Genomic DNA, 24596 nt, shown 5'->3' on the forward strand with positions numbered 1-24596 from the left:
TGTATCCAACCTAAAACTCTTTAGATGCCCTTAAATACTGTTTGACTTCCCTTGTTAAAAGGGAACGTTTGCTGAAAGCTGGACAGAAAAGGTGCTGTACAATGTAAAACAGGTAAACGGCCTCATCAGGATTACAAAAAACAGGACTTCATTTTTCACATGTACCGTTCTTGGCAGATTACACTTTCTTTTTTAACGCCTGAATAAAAAAAAACCATAAGCAACCACAGACGCAACGAGGAAATAGAAATGAGGAGAAGAAAGACCTTCACGTAACAAGAGGCTTTCCAGTCAGTCCAGTACATTTTCCCTTTCGATTGAGGTAGGAGACGAACCTTTGTCAAATACTGCCTCACTGCAAAGATATGCTTGTGTTGTGTAACTGGGTCTGTTGTGACTCCACTGCAGTGACACCGTTCCCTCTCAAGTTCACTACAAATGAGCGATAACAGCTAAATATTTCAAGAATATAAATAAAGCACGTTGGTGATTCGTTCACGTTACAGACGGACAAACAGAGACGGTGATCATCAGGGTTTCTAGACGCTGAAACAGTGAAATCGGTGTTACACTGCCCTCAAAGGATCACATTTTTTCTGTCTGTTTCATCTCTGAGTCACAGGCTCTGACCTGGTAGCAGTGACGTGTGTGGACAGAGGTGTGGCAGCTCAACAGAGACCTAACAGGGTCATTGAGTTCACCTGTACATGAGCGTGAAGCTCAGGCTGCAGTTTTCTGTCTAAACCCGACCGAGCCTGAGAGAAAGAGGCCGACCCGAACCAGACATTGTGTTTTTTGTGCCCAAACCCAAGCTCCATGTTTCCCCCAATGACCTGAACATCATTTTTAAACATTTCTGTTCGAACCCCAGCGCGATTCATCGGGTGTCGACAAGTCCTGACTGGTCCTGAGGGCTCGAGTCAGGAATCCACACACACTATACATCACTGCAGCGAGGTCAGACTTAAATCCACTGGAGGTCAGAAAAACAGATTTTAAATTAATTGACAATTTTGTAAAATGTTAGCATAGACACCAAATCCATTCATTCTTACTCCAGTACCTCATTCTAGCTCCAACCTACAGTCCACATATTACAAAATATTAAAAACTGTCTCACTTTGGTTAATAGTGATCGAATTTTACACACCAGAGTCTGATGTTGCTGTATGAAGGCGGTTGTGTCTCCACTGGAAGCTGCGTAAAATCAGATAAATCACCTTAACTAATGTCATTTGAGTCACATCAGCTGGGGAAGCGGTGCGGAAGAAGGCCACTCCTCATCTGAGGCCAGCAACCAGGGCAGAATTATCCTCCGTTACCATAACAAACAAACATCCGCCTGAACTGTCGACAGTCAAGTTGCATAATGGGCAAAGCAGGAGCCTGGTTTTGACAAGAAGAAGAAGAAGGAGATATTTCTGGTTCTGCTACATCGATTCTAAAGCATTTCTACAAACTGTCCGTCAGGAGTCGGAGGGCGTTATTTGAGTGCGATGATCTAACAGAGGAAAACTCTCAATGCTTGGTTAGATCCTAGCTACACACTTTATGCTGGTGTTGAGGCATCTGGAGACAAAGACCAAGTGGGAGAGGTTCTACGATCTCGTCACAGAACAGAGGATCTCTCAAAAATGGTTCAATCTTGAATTTTCTGATGTTTTAATAAACTAGTGGATTGAAAGTGCTCTGTTTCAATCATGATCCACTATAATCTGCGGCAGATATGAGATGCAGTCATATTGATCTCCAAGCTGATCACTCAGCCACACATCTATAGACCTGTGTGACACCAGAAACCCTGAATCCTCTCGTTTGTGCTCCGTTTTTGTGCTCGGTGTGATCCCTCGTCGTACCGTTACCTGGCCGTGGGCCGGCCCGGGCGCTGCTGAGACGACTTGTTGTGATGTTCAGACAGCCACTGGCGACAGATGTTCTGCATCACCGAGTCCTGCGCTCCCTCGGCCGCCTGAAGGACGTCCTGGACCAACGGGCCCGCACGGCTCGCCTCCAGCTTGACGGCGAGCAGGTACGCTGGCCGCAGTTTACCGCACAGCAGGTAAGCTTTGATCTGCAGACACACAGGAGATGTGAAGAGAGTTTCATATTTTTCTCCAGCAGGACAATTGTAAAACCAAATATTCCCGTTGAAAGACGGAGGAGACTAGAACATGATCAGATCACACTACCTTGCTCTCTGTGCTCTTGGTCTCTAGAATGAGACTTTCCAGTTCCCTCGCCTAGATCAGAAAAAGGACAACAAACGTCTCTGTGACCAAAAAAACAACATTGAACCAAGTCATGGTCAAACTTTGTTGACATAATAAACTCTCGTCGGTATCTAACGTTCCCAAAGGGCCTCGGCCACTCACATCAGACGGCCCCTTATCTGCGATGGAGACACAGCTGAGGATGAGGGCGTCGCAGTCGTTTTTGGTGGCAGTGCCTGATTCGCTGACACACTTGAACAGCTGCCGCACGGCTCCATACTGCCGCTGCCTGACGAGCCTCTGACCGGCACGCATGTAGACGGCCTGCGCCTCCAGCTGGAAGTCCTGAGGGGGGAAGAAACAGGGAAATGTAAAACTCTGACAAGGAACACTCATATCCTGACCCATTACTCATGTATTTATTTGGCATGAGTAAGTAAACAGTATTCAAGGTCACAGTCAGTCGCTTTTATTGTCTCCCTTGGATGAAATAAATCCTGTTTGAAAAGAAGAACAAATACTGACTCATGTAGGAACGTACCTGTATGACTCTGTAAGCGATGCCAAACCCCTCTTCTATGTTTTTTCCTCCGAGCATGACCTGCAATTAAAGGCATATTACTGGATTTTACACAAAACGTTTCATGTTTCCGAAATATAGAAAAAAAAACAGGTATTTGATATTTTTTGATACTTTAAAGCAGGGGTATTCAACTAAAATTTAAAGAGGCCCAGTTAGAGAAAATTTCTTGAAGCAAAGGTCCGGAAGATCATAATGTCTAACTATTTAGTGTGATATATATTTAAGTAGCCTAGTAGTTGTATCAACATCTGCATGTACTAAATACCTGACTGTCAAATCAAATGAATTCAGTACGATTGAAAAACGTTGACAATATTTATTGTCACGTAACAAAGAACTGAACATATATGTATGATTGCAGATCTGTATAATGTTCTCTCATTAACTAAATAAAAGTAGGGCTGCATTTCAAAATAAGAGAAAATAAATAAAATGTGAAAATTGTGCATGTTCAAATAAAGGGCTTAACTTCAGAAAAATAAAATAAAGGGAGCAAAAGCTTGAATTTCCCTTTTTCTGTTTCACATCTTGACTCAAAAGTCTCAACCAATTTTACAGATAATAAATCTCAACACATCTTAACAATTGAACAGTTTTACAATCACTTTCTTCCCCTCTTATATCCCACTCCCCCACTTTGTTCGTCTGTTTCTCTCCCTTTCTCCGTCTCACTCCTGTTTCTCAACTTTCTCCGTCTCACTCCTCTGTTTCTCTCCCTTTCTCCGGCTCACTCCTGTTCCTCAACTTTCTCCATCTCACTCCTGTTTCTCAACTTTCTCCGTCTCACTCCTGTTTCTCAACTTTCTCCGTCTCACTCCTGTTCCTCAACTTTCTCCGTCTCACTCCTGTTTCTCTCCCTTTCTCCGTCTCACTCCTCTGTATCTCTCCCTTTGTTTTCTATCCCTGTATCTCTATCTTTCTTTTTCTTTCTACCGTCTTTTCATGTGTAACTTGCCTCTAACTCTCTCATCTGTCTGCACTGTAGAGTCGCAATGTTTACCGCCTGGAATGCACAGACTTGATTGGCTGAGTAGTATCACGTGGGATGGCTTAACTCGCATGCAATTGGTCTGTGCGTTTCCTCATCCGCTAAACCACTACCGTAAAGACTACAAAAGCTGCGCCGGTTACAAATAGAAGCGCCCCGTCAGGTTTTAAATTATAACCTTCTGTTTTGGCTGTAGGTCCGGGTCCGTACGGGACGGCTTCTGGGTCCGGACCCGGACCGCCTGTTAGTGACCTCTGCTTTAAAGCCTTAAAATGTAAAAAGTAAAGTAAAACTGACCTTTCTCTGTCACACACATCTTCTATCAACACTCATGAATTCATTCATCTCTAACTCAGGGTTTTATCCCAAGAATAAAGTCAGTCAGTATTTTAAAATCACCTTGATCTAATGGGGCTTTTGATTGTGGAGTACTGGGATGATCCCGAGTGAAACCTCACCTTACAGGCGACCTCAACCTTCATCGGACTCCCTCCGAACAGTGTGGGTGGTGAACTGGATGCAGAGGACTTGGAGGAAGGTGTGCTGGTCTGTGGCGTCTTGGAGGAAGCAGCATTCTCACAGCGATGGAGGAACCGGGTCACTTCCAGCTGGAGCTCAATCGTGTTCATGTGCCTGAGAGACAGCAGAGGTCCACACATAAGAGTCTACTTGACAGGAAGCAAACACGTTAATATTACTTTCCTTTCTCCGATAAATAGGCAAAAGTACGGATCTATTTAAATCCTGTGACACTGGAATAAAGATATATGAACTAACCTGGACACGTCACTGGACGACATCATCTTCCTAAACGAGTTGACCTGAGATTTTCTCCTCCCGGCGCCCCGCCCTTGCAGCTCCTGAAGATACGCCCTCAGGTGCTCTTTGGCTCGGACCAGCCAGCGCTGTGAAAGATCAAAGGCAGACACACGTCCTCAAACAAGCAGGAAACAGTCGTTAAAAACTTTGCCGACTGCATAGCTGTGGAAAAAAGACACATACCTGCTGTTCTCCCAGCTGAAGGTACGAACTGGCTCCATGAGTGAAGAATCGGATACAGGTCATGGCTGCACGTACATGATCCTGTCCAGGTACACAATATTTGAAGTATTACTAAAAAGGTACGATTTCATTATCTGTCAGGAATCGAACACTATCTGATGCTTTTACTATATAATTTAATATAAGGTGCATATCTTAACCATTCAGCCACTAAGACATTTAAGAGCCTGCCTGTCTGGGAGAAAAGAGTCGACACTAATTTGAGGTTGGATGATGTTGAATTGGCTGAGGGACAGAAATGTAGTTGCATCTTTCCCACTCTGCTCTCTCATCAGTCTTTCTTTGTACTTTCAAATGCTACTTAAAGTCTAAAGTGATAAAAAAACTAATGTGAAAAAACATGAAAAGACTCTTAACCATCATGAACTGTTGGAGCTGGTAGAGAGTATTGAAGTATCCTCGCCGCTGCAGGAACTGGCAGGAGGCGATGAGGTAGCGGCTGCACGTATCCAGGCCTGGGTCCAGTTTTTCCAGTATCCCCTGCAGGGCGCCAAGACGCCCTCGCTCCAGGCTGGGCTGCAACACACCGTCTAGAAACACCTCCTCTGGGCACTCCTGAGCCATGACGAAGCAGGAAAACACACGTCAGCTTCTTTTCGTGGGAAAATGTGTCACGTAACTGCATTTTTAGATCCATTCAAAACAAACTGGGGCAAATAAACAGACTTTGCAGGGAACATGCAAACACGCAGGGCAGAACTTTTCTGGCAGTAAAAGTATTTAAACAAACACCGTCGACATGTGATTATAACTCATGACCTCGCCATCAGAAACTCGCCGAACGCTACACCCTAGATATTTCTGCAAGCATTCTCTCATAATGAATGCTCCCATTTTTAGCTCTGGTAAACCAATCATTGCTGACTGACGTAATATGCATTGCTACCAGTTCAACAACACAGGATTGTTGCCACGGATGCCAGATTTAAATCTCGGGTATATATATATATATATATATATATATATATATATATATAGATTGACCTGATGTTGATAGTATTAATCAAACTCTAGCTTTAATACACCTTGTAAAGTACGGGAAATCTGAGCTCTAAGCAACAACGGGGAGTCAAATCAAATCAGACGTACCCAGAGATCAATGTCTTACCTTGTTGAGCAGGTACGTCAGGGCCTCGGTCATGGAGTCATGCCGCACCCAGAAGCTGATGAGTGCCAGGTGAGTGCCATATGTGTTCAGGTAGTACAGACACTCCTGGTTGAGGTCGCCGCTCTGCGTTGGTCCCTCTGGTCGCTCGACAGGACACGCGTCGCTCAGCGCGTCCTCCAGCTCCCGCAGCGATGCCAAGATGTCCTCGCCAGAAGACTGACGCAGAGACAAACAGAAGACGAAAAGGATTGTGAAATTATGCTCTGATGGATATGTTGTTTAACATCACACATCATGAAGAATACTGTAGTGCTGCTTTTATTCAAAGTTCCTAATGGGGTCAGACACATTTGTTTGTGTCACTGACCACAAACAAATGCAGAGCCAAACAAACTGAGCAAAGCCCCGACATGAATCCAGGTCAACACACACCACAGATAATTTAATATCTTCTCCACATCGAGGGGAAGATATTAAATTACAGCATCTGTCCCCTGGCATGGGACGATACGTGTGAGATTCCTACGGTTTCATGTACCAGGGGGAAGGAGGGTGGTGTAGCTGTGCACATTCTGTGTGACTGGTCCAGACTGTGACTCAACCGGACCACGAAGTGTCATCATAAAATTACAGAGCTAGAAAAATATGATAAATAGTCACCGATATTTTATGTTTATATATTTTAGATTAGATTTTTTTTGTCATTTATTTTGCCCTTATGTTTTTTTCCTTTTGTCATATTGAAAATCTTACACTATGCATATACATAAAAGTTCCAATTGTTGTGCTGTACTTGTGGCCAGTCATTGTGGTAACCATGGCTCATCGACCTCAGCCTGACACAGTGGCAGTAGCATTTAGGTAACAACACCACAGTGACGGCATCATCCTACCGTGGCCACAGTGGGTCGTACGATGGTCTCCAGGTGCTGGACGATCTCCTGCAGCAGTAAAGGACCCAGGCTCAGCTGGTTTCTGTCCACTGGAGCTTTCAGGCAGCGGGAAAACTTCTCCCTCGCCCCTGAGAGGTTCCCTGCCTTCAGAGAGGCCATCCCCCAGGCCTGCCACATGCCACCAGGGTCCAGGCCGCTCTTCGTAGACACCTAGCAGCCAAACACCCAGGAAAATGAAAAGCAGCCGTGAAGTTGAGTTTCTGAGATATAACATTTAGCTAATTTAGGTTCGGTGGATTAATAAACTGCCTGACAAGAGCTTTTCTGCAGTTGGACAGTAGTAACTGTTTATTAGAGCAGAATTCTGTGCAGGGTCCCAGACAAATACATGTGATACAATGAATAATATGATAAAGCACCATGAGCCTCACCTCCACTGCTAGCTGGTAGTGCTCAGCCTCCAGCAGCTGATTACGAAGACGCGTGACAGCAGACGTCTCCAGAATGTCGTCCAGAGAAGGAATGTATTTGTAATTTGCCGCCACGAGAATCTTAAGCACGTCGACTTTACTGATGTAACTGTGGAAACAACAGTGAGTGAGACAAACAGAAGTGACAGTGACACGCAGGACACTGAGAGTTCAGATCTATTGGAGGGGATTTCAACTTCTACTTCCTGTAAATGTCCTAATCTCGTCACCCAGTCACATGAAGAGACATCCTCAGCTGCAATAATCTTTTTTTTTAGAAAAACCAAAAGAGGAAACATTCTCCCAATTCAAACTCAGTGAACCCTCCAACTCAGTTGAAAGCTGCTGTTTTCAGAATAAAAGTTGTGTAGCGTTGCTTTAAGAACTTTATAAGGTGATAATATTTCAGTGATTATGTCCGTCAGTGGAATTTATTGTTATTCTGCCTGCTCGTGGCTAAAAAAAAAAACTCATGCACTCATGTTGCTCAAGACTGTAAAGTTCTGTGGTCCCTCTCTCTCCTGCTGGTGTATATGCTGTGTTTCACCTCACGCTACATCTCACCTGTCACACAAGGCCAGATCCTGGCTGCGGCCGACCTTGACGAACATCAGCTTGGCGCTGAAGAGCAGCTGCCGCATGATGTCGGTGAGGAGGCAGGCGTCCACCTCCGGGTTGGTCAGCTTGCAGGACAGAGAGCGGCAGTGGACGATGAGCTGGTGGCCACACGCTGTTTGGTCACTGTGCAGAGACAATATGGCCACGCAGAGGTATGCACTGGGAGCCTAGACGGTTGTGGCAAAAGAACATCGTTAATCGTTAATCATGTATCCTCTGGGCAAATTCCACAAGAGGCCGACTGGCTTTTAAAGATGCTGGAAATATGCAGATAAACAACCTTAACCTTTATGCTTGTTGCAACAAACTCAGTGATAAATTGACAGTTTAAGACAAGAACAACAAGAGAGATGTGAAAACGAGTCTTTGAGATCTTTCAGCTTCTGTTGCTCTCAATGCAAACAAGCAGAAAACGACGAATGTGTAAACAGCTCAGTCTTATTCACCCTGTGCGGTGCTAAATGTTCGAATCCAGACCTGTTCGTAGTAGAACTCGCTCCGCAGCAGCTGGTTCTCTGCAGAGTTTGTGCTGAGTTGGATCTGTTGCTGGATCACTTCAGGCAGATGCATCATCCCATCTAAGGCTTCCTCTGTCACCACGAGGCTACCGGCCACTGCACAGCCAACACAACAGGAGTTCAACATCAATGTTTTCATATATAATATACACTTTATAAAAGAATTCTACTTCCTGTTATATGGAAAATACTGTTTTCTTTCTCTAGTACAGCAAAGAGGAAGTTGATGTTGTACTCGTACCTTCAGCTTGTTCCAGCTCATCGTCAGAACTGCAATTGAAAAAAAAAATAATAATTCAAATCACGAGCACATTTCTGTTTAAAACATGAATCCAGACCTGTAATCGCAGCGTTAAGGTACAAAGTTCACAATTTTGTGGTAAAATCCCATGATTTTCTATAATAAGGAACAACTCCTCATGTGTTTGAATGTGGTGTAACTCGTTTATTCCAGTCCATTGTATAAGCAGCATCTCGCTGTCAAATGCTCTGAAGGTAAAAGATATGTTTTAAATTAAACTATATTCTATTTGCATTTAGTTTTTTCTCAATCACCAAAAAATATATATTATTCCATTAAAATTCTTTCAAGCTACAGGGAAACAGTTGTCAGAGTTCTGTCATTAACTGAACAGTGTAAAGTGATTTCTACAGGATCTTACTCTGGGTGAAAGTAGGTGTAACACTGGTCACAGACTCTGACTTCTTCTCCTGGACTTCCCTCTACCAGCATCTTACGCTCAGAACACGCGTGACAAACAAGTCGGCCACATCTCCGACAGTGATGCCGTCTGTTGAACTAAAGTGAGGGGAGAAAATTAAAAGACAACAATTACTAACAGAGAAAAGTTTAATGTTGGATCCTAGACTTTTTCTCCTTTGTTCTTTTAAAATCAACCGTGATGTTACTTTTATTTTGCGCACATTCATCTCTTAATTTGAATTTAGCAGTTCAATAAGAACTATGTACGCAGCCTCCTCCTCCTTTTAAAAAAAGACAAAAATGTAAAGATGTATTTTATAGAGTTGAACAAAAAGTTAAATAAACCTTTCATTCATTTTGCACACTGGCCTGAATAGGAAACAAATCTTATTTATGGAAAAGGTTGTGTAATCAAATACGTTTTTTATAACTACACAGGGCATTATTTTCAAGACCGACCAAAACTACAAGTAGCAAGTATGTCTTTGTAATTTATGAGAACGCCAGTGAGCCTCACAGCGTTTGACCCACTCACCATGGTGAACCTCTCTCGGTGGCAGACCATGCACACATGCTGTTGGGTGTCAGGGACCCAGTCTCTACGGCCGGGGGGTTGATCCGGAGGCTGGAACTTGGCAGGCGAGCGACGTTTCCTCCCTGCTGAGTTTCGATCCCTCTCCCTGTCCAAGCTGTTTGAGGAGGAGGTGCGTGTAGGAGTGCTGCCTGTGATGAAATATTAAGAACGCACTGTTTAAACTAGGAACCTAAATGAACTGCAACTGACTGATTTTACACCAGATACACAAGAACCAGAAGAAAACATTATCTGAATTGTTTACGATTTGGGGTTAATCTTCATATGTTCACTGTGCTTTGAGAGAATGTTTTCAACTGTGAAAAAACAGACTCGTTAACTAACGTGTCCTTGAGGGTTAAGAGCATATCAACTCCAGCAGAGCTACTGTGGCTGTGACAGCACACAGCGACATTCCCTCGATAGTATCACATCATTATTTTATTGCCGTTAAACATGTGCAAATGTCTCACTTGTGGAAGGCGTTGGAGACTCGATTTGATTGGACGATAGGGAGCAGCTGTCCTGAGCAGGACACTGCATCAGCGAGTCCTGGAGGCTGATCACAGAGTCTGGAAAATTACATATATATCATTATAGCTATGTACATATATGTGAAACAGAAAAGCTAGCAATGTGAGAATAGTTACTGAACTGAGCTTGAGAGCAGCATTCAGCATGTTTGTGTCAATATCTTCTACATGATTTACTTTTTAGTTACAAAAATAAGCTTCAAAAACTGATTTTACTACAATAACAGTTTCGGTAATATTTAAATAAAAAGTATTGCGCTGTATCTGCACATGTCATTGCCACTGTGTGCTGTGCTCTGACCGGATCTGCTCCGCTCTCTGGGGGCACAGGAGAAGTCGAGGGCCTTGGAGGCGTAGTCCGCCAGGAGATGATCGATGTCTTCGGCACCAAAGCCGGCCTCCTGACCCACCAGGAGGCTCCGCAGGGTTCTCACTGCCATGTCGGCCCAGTCCACCTTCAGGTTCATCAGAAGCTGCTCCAGCATCAGCAGAGGCTCGGACAGCAGGGGGAAATAATCGTGCCTGGCTGCTGGGGGCAGAGTCAGTAGCACCTGGAGGAGGAAACACAGTCACTGACATTAACACAACATTACGATGTGAAGCAATTCAGCTGCTGTCAAAGGAAAATGCTCTTATGGTATAAAACTGAATTTTCGTTAAAGCAGTCAAGTTTTACTGTGCACACATCATTTGGTTATAATAACATATTTACAGTTTCCAGCTCATAAACTTTTGAAACAAAAAGTATTTGTACATCAAGTTTAGTTATATTTAACATGCTCATTAAAAAAAATGGTGGAAAAACTATATCAAAGCAGAAATTAAGAATTAACGCTGAGTGTTATGTAATATATTATATAATGACTGGGGGTGATCTCTAATGAATGGAGTCAGACTTCCCAGAAGCATGAGCGTTTGGCTGTGTCATCGAGTTTCCAGAAAAACTTTATTGCCGAGGGAAATTCCAGTTACTGATAACACAACTAATGGGATGTATGAGCACAAACTACACTTCCTGTCCGTATCCTACAGGATAATTGGATCAGTGCACATCTTCACATTCACAAACCTTCGAGCCCAGATGAAGAGCGTGGATGTGTTGTCGTCGCGAGGGAGACACCTGCCTCTGAAAATGCAGGGTGAGATAGTCAGCCAGGAAGTGACAGGCAGCCAGGCCGGGGCAGCGGTCCAGAGCGTGCTCACAAATCTCCAGGCCGACCACGAAATCAGAGAGGCCCTCGAGTAACTGAAGAACAAAGGGATACAGACAAAAAAAGAGTGAGAGGGGGGGAAACCAAGCAGAAATTAGGAGAACCATAGAAAAAACTGCAGGATTACTTTTGTTTATGTGACGAGTACTTTCCTAAAGTGTAGCGTATATGTAATTATGCATTATGATGTATGTAAACTCTATCAAAAGATACTGCATGTGAATTTACAGAATCTGTTGGTGAGGGACAAGATTTGGGCAAAATATTGGCCGACGCCCCCAGAGGCTAATATGTCATCAGACAGTAGCCAATGGGCTCAAAGATTGTGTTGTACTCGACAAGCTATATATTTGTACATGTATAAATGTATAGTCATTCCATTATAGGATTTTCCTCTGCATTTGGTACGAGTTTCCTGAAACACATGTACGACTGTGTACTTTTACCTGGAAAGCTTCGTCTGTCTGTCCCTTCTCCAGCAGATGAAGCAGATGCTCAGTCTTCAGCTGCAGCCTCAGCTGCTCGGACACAGGGTACAGCTCCACCCACTGTGCACACAGAGAAAACTCCTGCAAAAGAATATTGTTATTATATAAATAAATATGTATTTTGGAGATTATAGTACGTGTCAAATTGTGGTAAGTTTATTAGTTTATTAACTACACTGCTGCAGGTCTGTTGTACCTACTTTTGCCTTCAGCATCCGGGACAACATGGGCTCAGGGTTTGTCTTGGACTCATTCCTCAGCTCCTGCCACGTAGCCCAGGGCAACCGAGGCTGTAGATTCAACATCTGTGAGAAGAGAAGGAAGCACGGAAAGTTGGCACAATGGAAAGTCAAATTATATAACTGAGGCATTCAAGTTAAAACCACGCCAACATTGGCCTTGGTTACGGAAGACATGAAACGCACAAACTGCAAACTGAAGTCAAATTAAAACTATCCTCCGGCGCAAAAAAAAGAACTCAAGTTGACACTGAACAAGTAAAAGCATGAACTCAGAAATATGTAACTCAAGCTTTACACAAGCTTTCTCATCTTTTAGTTGAAGCTGTAACATTTCTATTTCTTGTGCTTTTCCTGACAAGAGATGCATGAGTATATTTGCTTTAGTGTGACATATTATGTACTGTATAGATCCTTTTCTGTCTCTGTCTCTCACAAACACACAAGAGACCTGCCCGTCATTGTCAGTTTGGCCGTTTATAGCACAGGGAAGAATGTGTTTCTGTGATTAACACTGTACCAAGCGATAGATGTCCAGTTCTTTCTTCTTCCGCTCCAAGCCGGTTCTCAGCGAGGCCGCAGTGTTCAGGTCACTGAGGCAGAAGTCGAGCAGCTCCAGGCAGGACGACAGGGGCCATCGCTCCAGAGCCTGCAGGGCAACACGGGCTCGCAGGTTCGCGTCCTGCACGCGGAACAGCTGACCTGTGCCTTCAACTCCATCTGAACACAATCAGATCAACAAACATGTTTCATATTTGAAACAACTGCGACATTCACATTATATTATACTATATATTTTCGTATTTTCCTGTAATTGTGGTGTCATTCTGAAAAAGTGGTTCCGATCTCAAGATAAAGATAAATTCAAGATCTAAAAGAAATTTATATGACAAACAAATATATCATCTATTTGTTTGATTGTTTGTTTTTAAACACAAATATAAAGCAGCCAATTCTAACGTGAGAACCTGAAATGTTGAGAAGAAAATGTTTCCTATTTTTTTCCAATATAAATAATCTATGATGAAGATTAATCAATACTTGATAACATTAAATGTTACCTTCCAAAGCAGCATAGGAAAGCAGCTGGTCTCTTAGCGCCCCCTCCTGGCTGCAGCCTTGCCCATACAGCTCCAGGAGGCTGAGAGCTCGGTCCAGGTCTTTGGAGGAAAGAGCTTTCTGGAAGGCCTCAGCTGCCACAGCCTGGGTAACTCCTTCCTGTGGCCCAGACAGCAGGAGAGTGACGAGAGGTTTCCCACAAATCACCGCCCCGAGTCCAGCGGAGCCTCCCTCTCCCTCAGTCAGCGGGGCGCCCAGCACTGGTTCAGCCAGGGAGTGAAGATAGGCCCAGAGAATAGGGAAATCTTTCAGGAGAGTATCCGCTTCTCGAGAAATCTGCTCACCGTCCAGGACAACCTCCTTACGTCCACTGCGGAAATATCCCGACCATCCGGAGGATTGTGCCTTAGCGTTTTCTCCTTTACATGCACTCAGACACGCCAGCGTGGCCAGTAAGGGGGAGCGAGACTTTAGGAAAGACAGGGCCGATGGTGTGAGGAGGAAAGAGTTTGACGAAGAAGAGGAGGAAGAGGAGGAGGAGGACTGAGAGGGAGGCGAAGTGGAGAGGTTGGTTGGTGTGTTGTCTTCCACTGAGGCCTCAGAGTCCGAGCTTGCATCTGACTGAGTGCCTGAAGGAGTTTCTGTGATTCCCAGAGTTGTCTTGTGCTCCTGAGCGTGCTGCTGGAGCAGGGCAGACAAGCTGCCAACGCTGAACACTCCATCATCTTTTCTGGTTTGATCAGGGTCTGTTTCAGCAGCTGGACAAGAGAACCACAAGGGCAAAGTCTCACAGCATCGCTGGACAATCACCTGCTGGACGCTCAGTCGCAGACCTTCCTGCTGCAGCAGGGACAGCACTCTGGAGAGAAACAGGAACAGGAAGTAGGTCAGAATCACTCAGTGGTTCATTAAGTGTCAAACTAAGACAAATGTTAAAGCTGGAAGATGCAATTTTCCCATTTTGTGGCAGCTCCTCTATCCTGATTCTTGTTGGCAGAGTAAACGGTCATAGACTAACTAAGTCTATCACAAATGTATCATGACCTCTGTTCAGTTGGTTATGTTTTAACTGTCGAATTACACAAACTACTATTTTCTTAAGACTTGGTGGAAGGATGGGGAAAGGAACCATTACATTTTGGGATGGATTCGGCAAAAGAGGCAGATCCAGGAGTTCTTCCCCACTTTCTTTAACGCTGTGAGCAATTATCAGTGCGTACCTGTCAGGAGACACCTGTCTGTCAAAGAGCAGGTGGGAGAGGAGCTGAAATGGGGCTTGAAGCAACACGAGCAGGGGATTCCCAAGCTTCACTTCACCACTTTGGTCTGAGACAAAAAGCAGGAGAGAAAAATCAGAACAAAACCAGGTAAAAGAAGGAAAAGAGTCAATGAATGCCCTCATATAGTCACTAGGCAGAAAGTCTGTGAGTGTCAGGATGTTAACATGAGATGGTGACATTTTAAAAAGCTGTTGTTAGAAGTTGCTACTGGCAAATGCATAAGAAATTCTACTTTCTGTGACAAGTAATTTTACCTTCTGAAGCAAGGCTGCGCACCAGCACGGATGCTAACGTGTTGACGTAGTCAAGGAAACTGCGAACGTAATCAGGTCTGGCGAGGTCTCCATCCGGCTCGAAGGGGCAGAGCTGGTCCAGGGAGCGAAGCAGCTGTTTCATGTTGGTGCGGACAGGGTGAACGTCGAGCTCCGCCTGCTTCAGGCTGGCCTGCTCCACTAACAGAGCCAGAAGAGCGCTGCCCGCGCTGCCCTCTGTCATGAGAGGAGGCATCGCACAACACGAGACGTTCAGACTTTCTCAAAGAATATTTAAAACAATAAAAGGTTGTAAAACTCTTCTGATATTCTTAAGTTGATCTGACGCGGTTGCTCTGCTGACCTGTATTATCTGTAGCGGTGCTCAGAATGTGCAGGGTGGTCTCCAAGCGTTGAGCCAGACTGAGTCGAGCAGAGATGCTCTCCTCGGTCAGGGTGGGGTTGCAACACAGGAGCACTTCCTGAATACAGCAGCCGAACGGGCTGGAAAACACTTGGTCCTCCATAACAGCTTCTATGAACAAGAGCGGATGAACGAGTGGATCAGTAACAACAGAACTCCACTGTAGATAGAGTCGATGTTAAATACCTGGTCAGGAGATTCATTTTGCATCTACCTGCATTTATTCCATAATTTGACCAGTAGAATAGACTTTATTCTAAATTTCTGTAACTTTAATCTGAATTGGAAATGTGTAAGTGGGTTATTAAAAATAAGAATTTCCTTGTTTCCCTAACGACATGGTTTACACTCACCTGTTTTGACGGAGCCCTTGTTTGTTGCAAAGTGACTGAGGATCTTGCTGATCTGTTGTAACACCATTGGAAATCCACAGATCCCCTGAGAATGAGGAACTTTGGGGTCAATTCTTACTCCTGGAGAGGAAAACAGGGATTAATGAAAAACTTAAAATTAATACCTGTGCAAAGCTGCTGATAAAACAAATTAAATTGTAGCTGTTCTTGTTCCAATCACCATGTTGGAATAAATCAGCTCTGTAGCAATCACCATGACCCTAAAATTCAGTCGTCATACCTCGAGTCTCCAGGCTGTTGTTGAGCCGGCGCTCTGCTGTGTCCAGCAGCTGCCGGGACGTCTTCCAAAGCTGACAGTGGCAGCACGCCAGGTCGAAGGCCGCCATGGCTGCTGGGCTCAGCTCCTCCAGCAGCGTGGTGAGGAGGCCAGACGGATCTGAGGAGCAGCAGCTCAGCCAGTACTCTTCCTCCAGGGATGGCATCGAGTGAGCGGGGGAACTAAGGAGACGGTCTGCTATGTCCGAGATGGAGTAGAAAGCCACACCTGCAGGGAAAGACAGAAAAACCCGGGGGTTCAACCATGATAACTCAGCAGGAAACAATCCTTATACTGTGCAATTTGAACCAATTATACAATAATATAATTATACAACTTAAATAATCATAATATTCTTTATACACTATAATAATTCCAGCATAACCACACACATTGATAATGATTTTCTGCTGCCAAAACACAGTTAATGTCATAATTTAGTCTCAACCTCGAGCGTTTTCTATTGTAGATACATTATTTTGTACAAATGTTCAATAAACATATCAGGAAGTTTAAAAAAGGAGCTCAACCTCTTCTGGCTCAAACCACTTGCTCTCTTCACCCACATGTCTAATCCAGAACTTTCTACAACTCCTTTACATTTCATCTTGAGTATTCTTTAAAGAAAGTAAGATAATAATACTATAAAAGACAAACAAGCAGGTCCAACATGGTCCAAGCACACGAGAGCTGATTTGAGGCAACAAGACCAACACTGAACGAGGCCTCAACGGTTGGTTTAATATACATTTTATTTCTTAAATTCAAGGCAACATAGTTAGTTACTAGGTGAGATGAATGGCAGGGAAAAAGTCAAACAGAATATCGAACCTGCAGCAGCAGCACTTCCGATGGCCTGCAGCGTGGAGCGGCCGCTGCTGCCCAGCCGAGCCCTCCCTGTGCCGGACGCAGCCACTGACCCCAGCCCCTCTGAGGAGGAGGACGACGAAGACATAGGCTGGTTATCCATCTTCTGCTCCACCCGCTCCAACTCCACCAGAACTTCTTTGTAGCGCTCCATGAACACCAACTCGCCACAACAGGGAGACGCCCCCAGATCGAACACCAGAGACACCTGAAATGGAAAGAGTCAGTAAATCTGATTAACACAAAAATAAACAGCGATAAGTAAACTCACAAATTCTGTACATCTCCACAACTTAAAGCAAATAAACAATACTGGTATAACGTGAAGACAATAAAGTAGAACGGAGTAAATTATAATGCGTTTAGTCAATGTACCATGTTGAATAAAGGTTTATTATAAACATAATCAGACCTGATGAGCTTCCATGAAGTTTCCTCGGCGGATGCAGGACATGAGCAGAGACTCTGGAGGGGACAACATGGCAGGGACCAGCCAGCTGTGGGGACCTCCGCAAGGACAGACCTCCACTTCTACACAAGGTGTCACTGTCCCTCCTCCACCGTCTGACAAAGGCAAAATTAACTCATCATCAACGCACAAATATAATACACATCTTCATAAGAGTTACTCTGGAGCCCCCTGAAGGACAAAAGGCCCAGATCGGAGTCATGAGGACGGGGCATGTACATTTCTAACAGACAGTGCTTATGGCTCACCTGATGCACTGGTGCTGACTTCTCCATTGTGTTTCTCTATGGAGGTTTGTCTCTCTGCTACGTGCCTCCCTGGTCTCTTCCTTCTCCTCAGACTGGAGCTCTTACTGCGTCCCAGAGAAGTCGCAGTATAGCCGACCGTCGACATGGGGAGGCGGCCCTCTGAGCCTGCAAGTGAATTCACCAACAAGTTGCAAAGAGATACACACAACGCAGAAGAAGTGTGAATCAAAAAACTTAAGGAAATACCATTTTCGCTGCCCTGGTTGCTGGTGATGATCTGCAGCCTCCACTGAGCCTCTGCAGTGCGTTTGGACAACCTCTGCAGACGAGCCCCGAATGTCTCCGGCGTCACCGAGCAGCCGAGGCTCTCCGCCGCCTCAGCCTCTCGAGGCAGGGCCCTTCCCCCCTCCTGCCCCTCCTGCTGACCCACCACGCACATGCCCTCCAGCCCTTCCTTCAGCAGCTTCAGGAAACCCTCCATGGCTGCAACATCCACCACAAAACCCCTGCAGCCCTGGACGAAGTGTCCCAGGTCCAGGTGACTAGGGTGGGATGATGTTGGGGAACTTGAACGCAGCTTCTGGCTCCTGCAGTGATCAGTCTCATCCGTCTGTGCTTTGGCTCCTAATTCTACATTAGCGTTTCTTGTGTCTGATGAACAGTCCTGATTGGCATTCAAACTGGTGTCTTTTGGAATCTGCTGCGTGAAGTCAGCGGTGGACAGGAAGAGGAGGGAGAAGATGTTCTCCAGGAGCTCCAGGCGGAACATGGCTGGAACGGCCTCCAGGTAGAGCTGACATTCTGTCAGGTAGTGCTGGAACTGCAGATGGAAACCTGGAAAATATCACATGTGATTAATGTTGTGTCTCCTGACACGTCTCAACCATGAATTTAGGCTTTTAATGAACGTTAGTGTAAGTTTACACACGTGTCTTGCTCATGTATTTTTTCTTTGTGTTTGCTTGGCATCATATTTTATTTGCAGATTTACTTGTTTGACTATTTCTGGCTTTCGTTTTTAGCAACAAATAATGTTTTTAATCGTATCTGCACAGCAAATTATCGTTATTTGGTTCTTTCTGATTATATACAAGGACATAAATGAGCCAAAATAAACTGCTTAGGTATTAAAAGGCATCAACATGTGACACCAAACTAAAACACAACAGACGGGAAAGACATACCCTCTGAGGAAGTTGAGGTTTGAGTTTGGTCTGTTTCTGCTTCAGTAGGCAGTTGCTGCTGCTGATGATGCATGGACTCACACTCGGAGCAGTTTGAGTATTTATGTGCATTTACGCAAAGAGCATAGATGGTGTACTTCATGACACAGAAGCCCTGAAACAGAACTATGTTCCTCTGTGCACCAGGGCTCAGAGTCCTGATGGCCTCAGAGTCGTCTGTGAGAAATAAGACAAACAGAAAGAACGACAGGCAGAGTAACGTCACCATGAAACATCAAATACACGATTGTTCAGGGAAATATTTCAGACTCAACAACAAGTGGGTGATGTAAACCTGGTCCTGGTGGATTTGGCAGCTGCTGCAGCAGATCCAGTATCCTGCGCTCCTCAAACTGAGGCAGAGGAGTCAGAGTATGCAGAATATAGAGAGCTGAGTGATTGTCCAGGGTGTGAAGCTGTGTCAGCAAGGCCTCCATGGAAATACCTCTGAATAGAAACAAAACAAGACACAAAGCAGCATCAGAATAGAGACTAAGATGGACTTCAATGTCAGTTAAATGTCACAAATGAACAAGCAGATTCTTACGGGTTGTTGTTTTTACACCATTCGAGTATTCCGAGCTGAGAGGACAGAAGGTTGGCAAATTCCTGCAGAACAGAGTCACTGGCTGGTGCCTAAAGTGTGAAGAAACAGTATCAGCAAATTACTACATATTTATGTTTCTTCTAAATTACACTTTGATCCTGTACTTTGGTGGAAGGTTGAAGGAACGTGCACTGAAATGAAATTATGATTCAAACCAGATTTGTTTTTCTCTGGTATTTGGTTTCAGAAACAGGCCGTTACAAGGACATGTTGCAAAAAGAAACAATGTGAATGTATTTATTCATTTATTGTGTTTGTTTATAAATTTGTTCTTTCCTCTGTTGAGTTGCTGGTGATAATGTCCTGTATGTATCAGTGTGATTCGGTAATGATTTGTGTAATTTGGATGTTGTGTGAATTGTGTTTAATCTGTTCTTTGGTGAGATGTGTTTAGTCTCTGCTGTAGAGGAGGAGGTGCACACACACGTGTGGAGAGCTGAAGGGTTTCAGTACCGACCTGCTCGCGATGAAGGACACTGAGCAGCTTTTGGGCCGAGCTCAGGCTGCGACACTGAGTCCAGCCGAGCAGCAACAGCAGACGAGACAATGGCTGAAACTCCAGCTGCACTAATTCTCTCAGCTGAGAAAACTCCTCGTGTTTAACCAGGTCAAGTGCAGTAACCTACAGGAAGGAACCAATCTCATTACATTATTGAATTTCATCACATGCAGCTGCTAAACAACTTTACTGGAGCATTAGGTTACTGTACCAACAACAAAAACATGTTGAATTACAAAGCTACTGAGGGAGAGGACGGCCTGCACTTCATTACTTCTTATTCAAACTCAGTGCTGACTGTTTTCCGGTCGTCGCTCCTCACTTACCAAGACCTGCTCCAGGAAGTGCTTCCCGCTGCTAAGGCACTCAAAATAGATGGCCTTCCAAATGGATGGACGATCCTTGTGGCAACATAAACTGAGAGCCAGCTTCTCTGCTTCAGGGAGCTCCACTGTGAGGGGGATGCAAATAAAACCGACAGTGTAAGCACATCAAACAAAACTAAAATGTCCATAAAACATTCTGTATAATAAAAAAATTAAAAAACGATATATTCAGGGAATCTGCAGGTTTCAATGAGTTAGAGACTTTTTAGGACCAATGCATCACAAACTATACATGCCACATTTCTCTTAAAGCGGTTAAGACCTACCTAAACGTATTTAAGACCTAGTACTTGCTTAACGTATTAATTACTTTAAGGCCTTTAATTCAGATTATTACATTTTAGAGCCTACGGTAACCCTGCTATTACAAGGGAATCCTTTGCAGTTGCAGAGTAATTTAAAACGAATACATGAGTGAATTCAATAAGAATGGAAGTTTTCAGAAAGAAAAATACCATTGTTGCTTCTTTGAAAATCCAAATAAGACGTGGAAGTATAGGGGACATTTAAACAACATATATTATGAACAGTGTCATTCTTTTTTTACTTGATCTATCTGTGTCAATAGTTAAATATACCAGGGTGGACAAAACAAAAAATTCACCCATTCATCACCACTGGTGTTACGCGAAATTATAAAACAAATACTGTTTAAATGTGGTGTAAAAAAATGACATAATAATCAAAAGTCTGTGACTAAACAAGCTGTCACATGTTAAAAATGTCATTACAATGAGTCAACACTCTCAGAAGCAGAAGTGGGATCAAAAGAGGAAAGCGGTGACGCCGACAGTTTCCCTCCGACACTGTGAGTAATGATTAAGCCTCAATCTCAGACCCATAAATATCTCATCAGTATCGTTACTTTTAAAAATAAGCTCAGAGGAGGAACTGATTTCTGATTTATCACATATCCTACACGACTAAATCTGTGGCACGTAGCAAGAGAGCTATTAACATCACACCATGTCTAACATGTATCGAACCTCCACGACCAGTTTAACAACAGAACCATCTCACTATTTAAATGACTTTCTGACTTTCAGAGGTGAACCCACTCGGACTACCTTGTGTGTCGGGCGTGCTCCTCAGCAGATGATCCCTCTGCAGCCTCAGAGCAGTGGAGCAGTACAGAGAGACCAGAGCGTCGCACTGAGGCCGGAGCAGCGAGCTCAGGATCCTCTCCTCTTTCAGGGGTCCGTCTCTGGCTGCCCACAGCGCTTCACACAGAGCCTCAAACTGCCCAGCGCTCCGGCCAGAGCTCCACGGCATCACGGCCAACACTGCGTATATCTCCTCCACCCACTCCTCCACCTTCTTCTCTGGTTTTGCCAGTTTCTTCATCAGGTGTTGGATGAACGTGTGCTGCAGAGTGTGGTCCTCTGTGGGTGACTGGTCCTGCAGGAGATAACGAAAACAAAGGGAAGTGAAGCTGCAAGAGCATAAACAAGGAACAGCCAGTGTTTTAATAACCTATTAATCGTTTCAGTAATTTTACAAGTAATGATATATTTTGTCCATATATATCAAATATAAATTCTACTTTGTCTGTTGTTATATATTGAGCTTAGCCCTGGACGGGCCACCAGCAAATCACTGTGTCAACAAACATAGACAAACAACCAATCACACTCTGATTCCCTCTCCGTTTAGTCTTTGGACTGTAGGATGATGCCAGAGAACCAGGAGAAAACCCACGTAGACACGAATAGAACATGCAAGCTCACAGAAAAGCCCCAAACAAGCTGGGATCTGAACCAGGAACCTACAGTCCGAACCACCTTTCTACCCAACCACTGAATATGCTTTAAAAACTCCAATTCCACCAGGTGTATTACAGTTTAGATTGTGATTTATGTGTTTTGCCTTGACAGACTTCTAGGACCATCATCACTTAATATCTTCATGTGCGTTTATTTATTTTGTAGTGTTGATACTCAGGGTTTGACTCTACCTGTAAGAAATGTGCTAAAGACTGAGCCAGTCTGGGCTTCTTCTTCTCCAACAAGGTTCGGAGGCAGGACTCAACAGCAGCTTGTGTTGATCCCGAACCCTCTGCAGCCTTTTGGTCCGGCTGGCTGGTCAGGTAGGCCTGATGCAACTCCTGCTGAAAGGAAATGTATCTCAGTATTCTGTCAACGAACAGGACAGTCACAACATGAAGTAACGAAGAACAGATCCAGACAATCATTCTTGATCTGAGGAAATGTTTGTGTGCGTGGGTAAAAAAACGTCTTTTAATCCTTTAAACCTCTTAAACAGTTATTGTTTTTTACAAAGTCATTATCAACTACAGTTATAAATGAAGACAAGAGCAAAAGTGACCTTGAGAACAGTCTCTGCTATGCCCTCTGAACCCAGTTCCTCCAGGAGCAGAAGAAACTCCAGCTCTCTTCTGATGTCGGGAGAAACCTGAAGTGAAGAGCAAGAAAGTGTTTTCACAGCAAGTCACACTCATGGTGATGTTTCAAATACCTTTTCACCCAAGTGCACCAACCAGTTAAAGACAATTTGACCAGAAAGTGTTAACAAACAAAGACGGTGTCAAATTCAAGTTCTTCATATCTTTACCTTCTCTTCTGTCCATTTCTCCAAAACCTGAAGCCAAAACCAAGCCAGTCTGTGTGGGCTGCCCACAGTCTCCCATCTACGAAATAAAAACACATCAGTTCATATTCTCGAATACAAGTCAAAACCTGGTGTCTCGTGAAACTACAGATGTGCGACTCACTCTAACTTGTACGGGTGGCAGATGATAGCTTTGATAATGTCCTGCAGGTTTTCCGAGTGTGTTGACTGGACCAGCTGTGGCACACAGGCACTGGCCAGCTCCCACTCCCCGTGCTGCAGGCACCTCTTGAAATACTCAAACAGGTCCTGAAGCGAGGTCTCCGCCTCACGGCTGAAAGGATACATGGCCACTTTGGTCACAACTGCAGGGACACGTTCACCAACACGCAGCCAACCAACACGCGCCAGCTGTTTTCACCTGAAACAGAAAGATGAGGCGGTTTGACTTGATATAGTTTAAACATCAGGAATCACGTGTTAGTTGAAACAAACAGAATATGAGGAAATATTTTGAAATGAAATATATCGCTCATTACATCTCATTCTGGTCTTATGTTTGTTCTATATAAGGATATTTTTTAACCTATAAAGTGTGTCAACAAACAAATATATATTACATTTTATTTTATACATTTATAAACAACTGAGAACAAACAACAGCATTGATAAATGTTTATAAACAATTTGAACCAAACAACAGCAGAGATACATATTTATAAACAACTGAGAACAAACAACATAAGTTATAAATGTTTATAAACAAACAACAGCAGTTTATAAACCGGTTTTTAAAACGTTAGAAATCATCTTCACCGTTTCTTCTCCTCTCAGATCTGACAGCCACCCTTGGTGTCAAGTTAGCATTAGCATTAGCTGCACTAGTGCTGACTTGTTGCAGCCGGTAACATGAAGCTAATTAAGCTAAGTTCCGCAGCACCCACACACTCTGCGCAGCGGGGAAACTACGAGCTGTTCTCCAACGGGACTTACTCATGTCTTCGTGTCGATCCCCGTCTGAAACCCGGTGGGGGGGCTGACGCGCACGTTTAGCCGCAGCTGTTCTCCGCTGGGCTGCTGCATCAGCTGTTATGCTAGGCGGCTAGCTGCGCGTTAGCCGGGGTCATGTGACATCGTCAGCTGCTCCTCCAGGGCGGCGCTGGTTGGTCAAAGGTTGGCACGAGGTGGGCGTTCCCGCACGCCAGGGAGCGTGTGAATGTTACCGCTGCTTCCGGACGCGTAAACTACTTTAAAAAATAATCAGGTAACATTTAAATTAATTTCCTGGTTGAGCAGAACAAACCAAAAGTGTTTCACCCGGACACTGAATCAGGGGATTATTTAAATGATGAATTCAAGGGAAAAGAAATAACTTGAAATATCAATATTGAGCAATTTTGTCACTCATCAAATTGCAATGTTTCCGAATATAAATTAAAGAAGAGATTTTATTAGTTTTTAACTTATACTTCACACATGTGATTCAGTGTATGGATGCAAACTTATAACCAGTGAAAAGCAGTGAAGTTAGTTTCAGGTTGATCAGGTTTTCACTTAGGGACCATCAATAACCTCCTGTTTGAAAAGGTATCAATATTAATTGCTTCCATATCATGTGAGTCACTGAGTCCAAATCCTATCAGATATTATTGTTACCTTATAGATAAATAGGACACTTTTGATTTTAACATGTCGTTTGTTTTATATGAAGACTGATATTAAAAAATATGTATGTTTTTCTTTCACTGACTCCAAACACCTGACTTGTGTTCCTACCTTCGACAAACAGGACACACCCCTTTCTTTCCTGAATTATAGTCCTTGTTTATCCATGATAATACATATATT

The 24596-nt window shown here is 44.0% G+C and overlaps 1 protein-coding gene across 2 annotated transcripts; it reads right to left on the bottom strand.

Annotated features, from left to right (window-relative positions):
- Nucleotides 1-885: 885 nt before the first annotated feature.
- On the bottom strand, nucleotides 886-23852 carry zfyve26 (zinc finger, FYVE domain containing 26). 2 transcript variants are annotated; one of them, XM_034575629.1, is made up of 45 exons: nucleotides 23697-23852; nucleotides 22912-23169; nucleotides 22752-22827; nucleotides 22506-22592; nucleotides 22135-22284; nucleotides 21248-21578; nucleotides 20121-20245; nucleotides 19753-19917; nucleotides 19236-19324; nucleotides 18984-19135; nucleotides 18650-18865; nucleotides 17870-18299; nucleotides 17712-17836; nucleotides 17466-17630; nucleotides 17161-17312; nucleotides 16713-16956; nucleotides 15846-16109; nucleotides 15566-15685; nucleotides 15153-15323; nucleotides 14792-15025; nucleotides 14478-14583; nucleotides 13260-14116; nucleotides 12719-12918; nucleotides 12160-12264; nucleotides 11918-12040; nucleotides 11330-11506; nucleotides 10562-10811; nucleotides 10201-10299; nucleotides 9689-9876; nucleotides 9113-9249; nucleotides 8692-8720; nucleotides 8410-8546; nucleotides 7879-8099; nucleotides 7276-7423; nucleotides 6845-7054; nucleotides 5952-6167; nucleotides 5201-5398; nucleotides 4784-4864; nucleotides 4559-4686; nucleotides 4240-4414; nucleotides 2752-2811; nucleotides 2373-2555; nucleotides 2190-2240; nucleotides 1762-2071; nucleotides 886-1701 (listed from the first exon to the last, which is right to left on the bottom strand). In XM_034575629.1, the coding sequence occupies exons 2-44, from the start codon at nucleotides 23094-23096 to the stop codon at nucleotides 1859-1861; spliced, it is 7773 nt and encodes a 2590-aa protein (XP_034431520.1). In that variant the 5' UTR covers nucleotides 23097-23169; nucleotides 23697-23852; the 3' UTR covers nucleotides 886-1701; nucleotides 1762-1858. The 2 variants fall into 2 exon arrangements, with proteins under 2 accessions (XP_034431520.1, XP_034431518.1); XM_034575627.1 differs by having other exon boundaries at nucleotides 17712-18299.
- Between the last annotated feature and the right edge of the window lie 744 nt (nucleotides 23853-24596).

The sequence above is a fragment of the Hippoglossus hippoglossus genome, chromosome 22, assembly GCF_009819705.1.
Source record: "Hippoglossus hippoglossus isolate fHipHip1 chromosome 22, fHipHip1.pri, whole genome shotgun sequence".
Taxonomy (NCBI): domain Eukaryota; kingdom Metazoa; phylum Chordata; class Actinopteri; order Pleuronectiformes; family Pleuronectidae; genus Hippoglossus; species Hippoglossus hippoglossus.

Excerpts from the sequence above, each read along its gene's own strand:
- zfyve26 (XM_034575627.1), bottom strand. The coding sequence starts at position 23,096 with ATGTATCCTTTCAGCCGTGAGGCGGAGACCTCGCTTCAGGACCTGTTT. Across the intron at positions 22,593-22,751 it reads AGAAATGGACAGAAGAGAAG|GTTTCTCCCGACATCAGAAG; the intron begins GTAAAGATATGA and ends TCTTCACTTCAG. Across the intron at positions 22,285-22,505 it reads TAGCAGAGACTGTTCTCAAG|GAGTTGCATCAGGCCTACCT; the intron begins GTCACTTTTGCT and ends TCCTTTCAGCAG.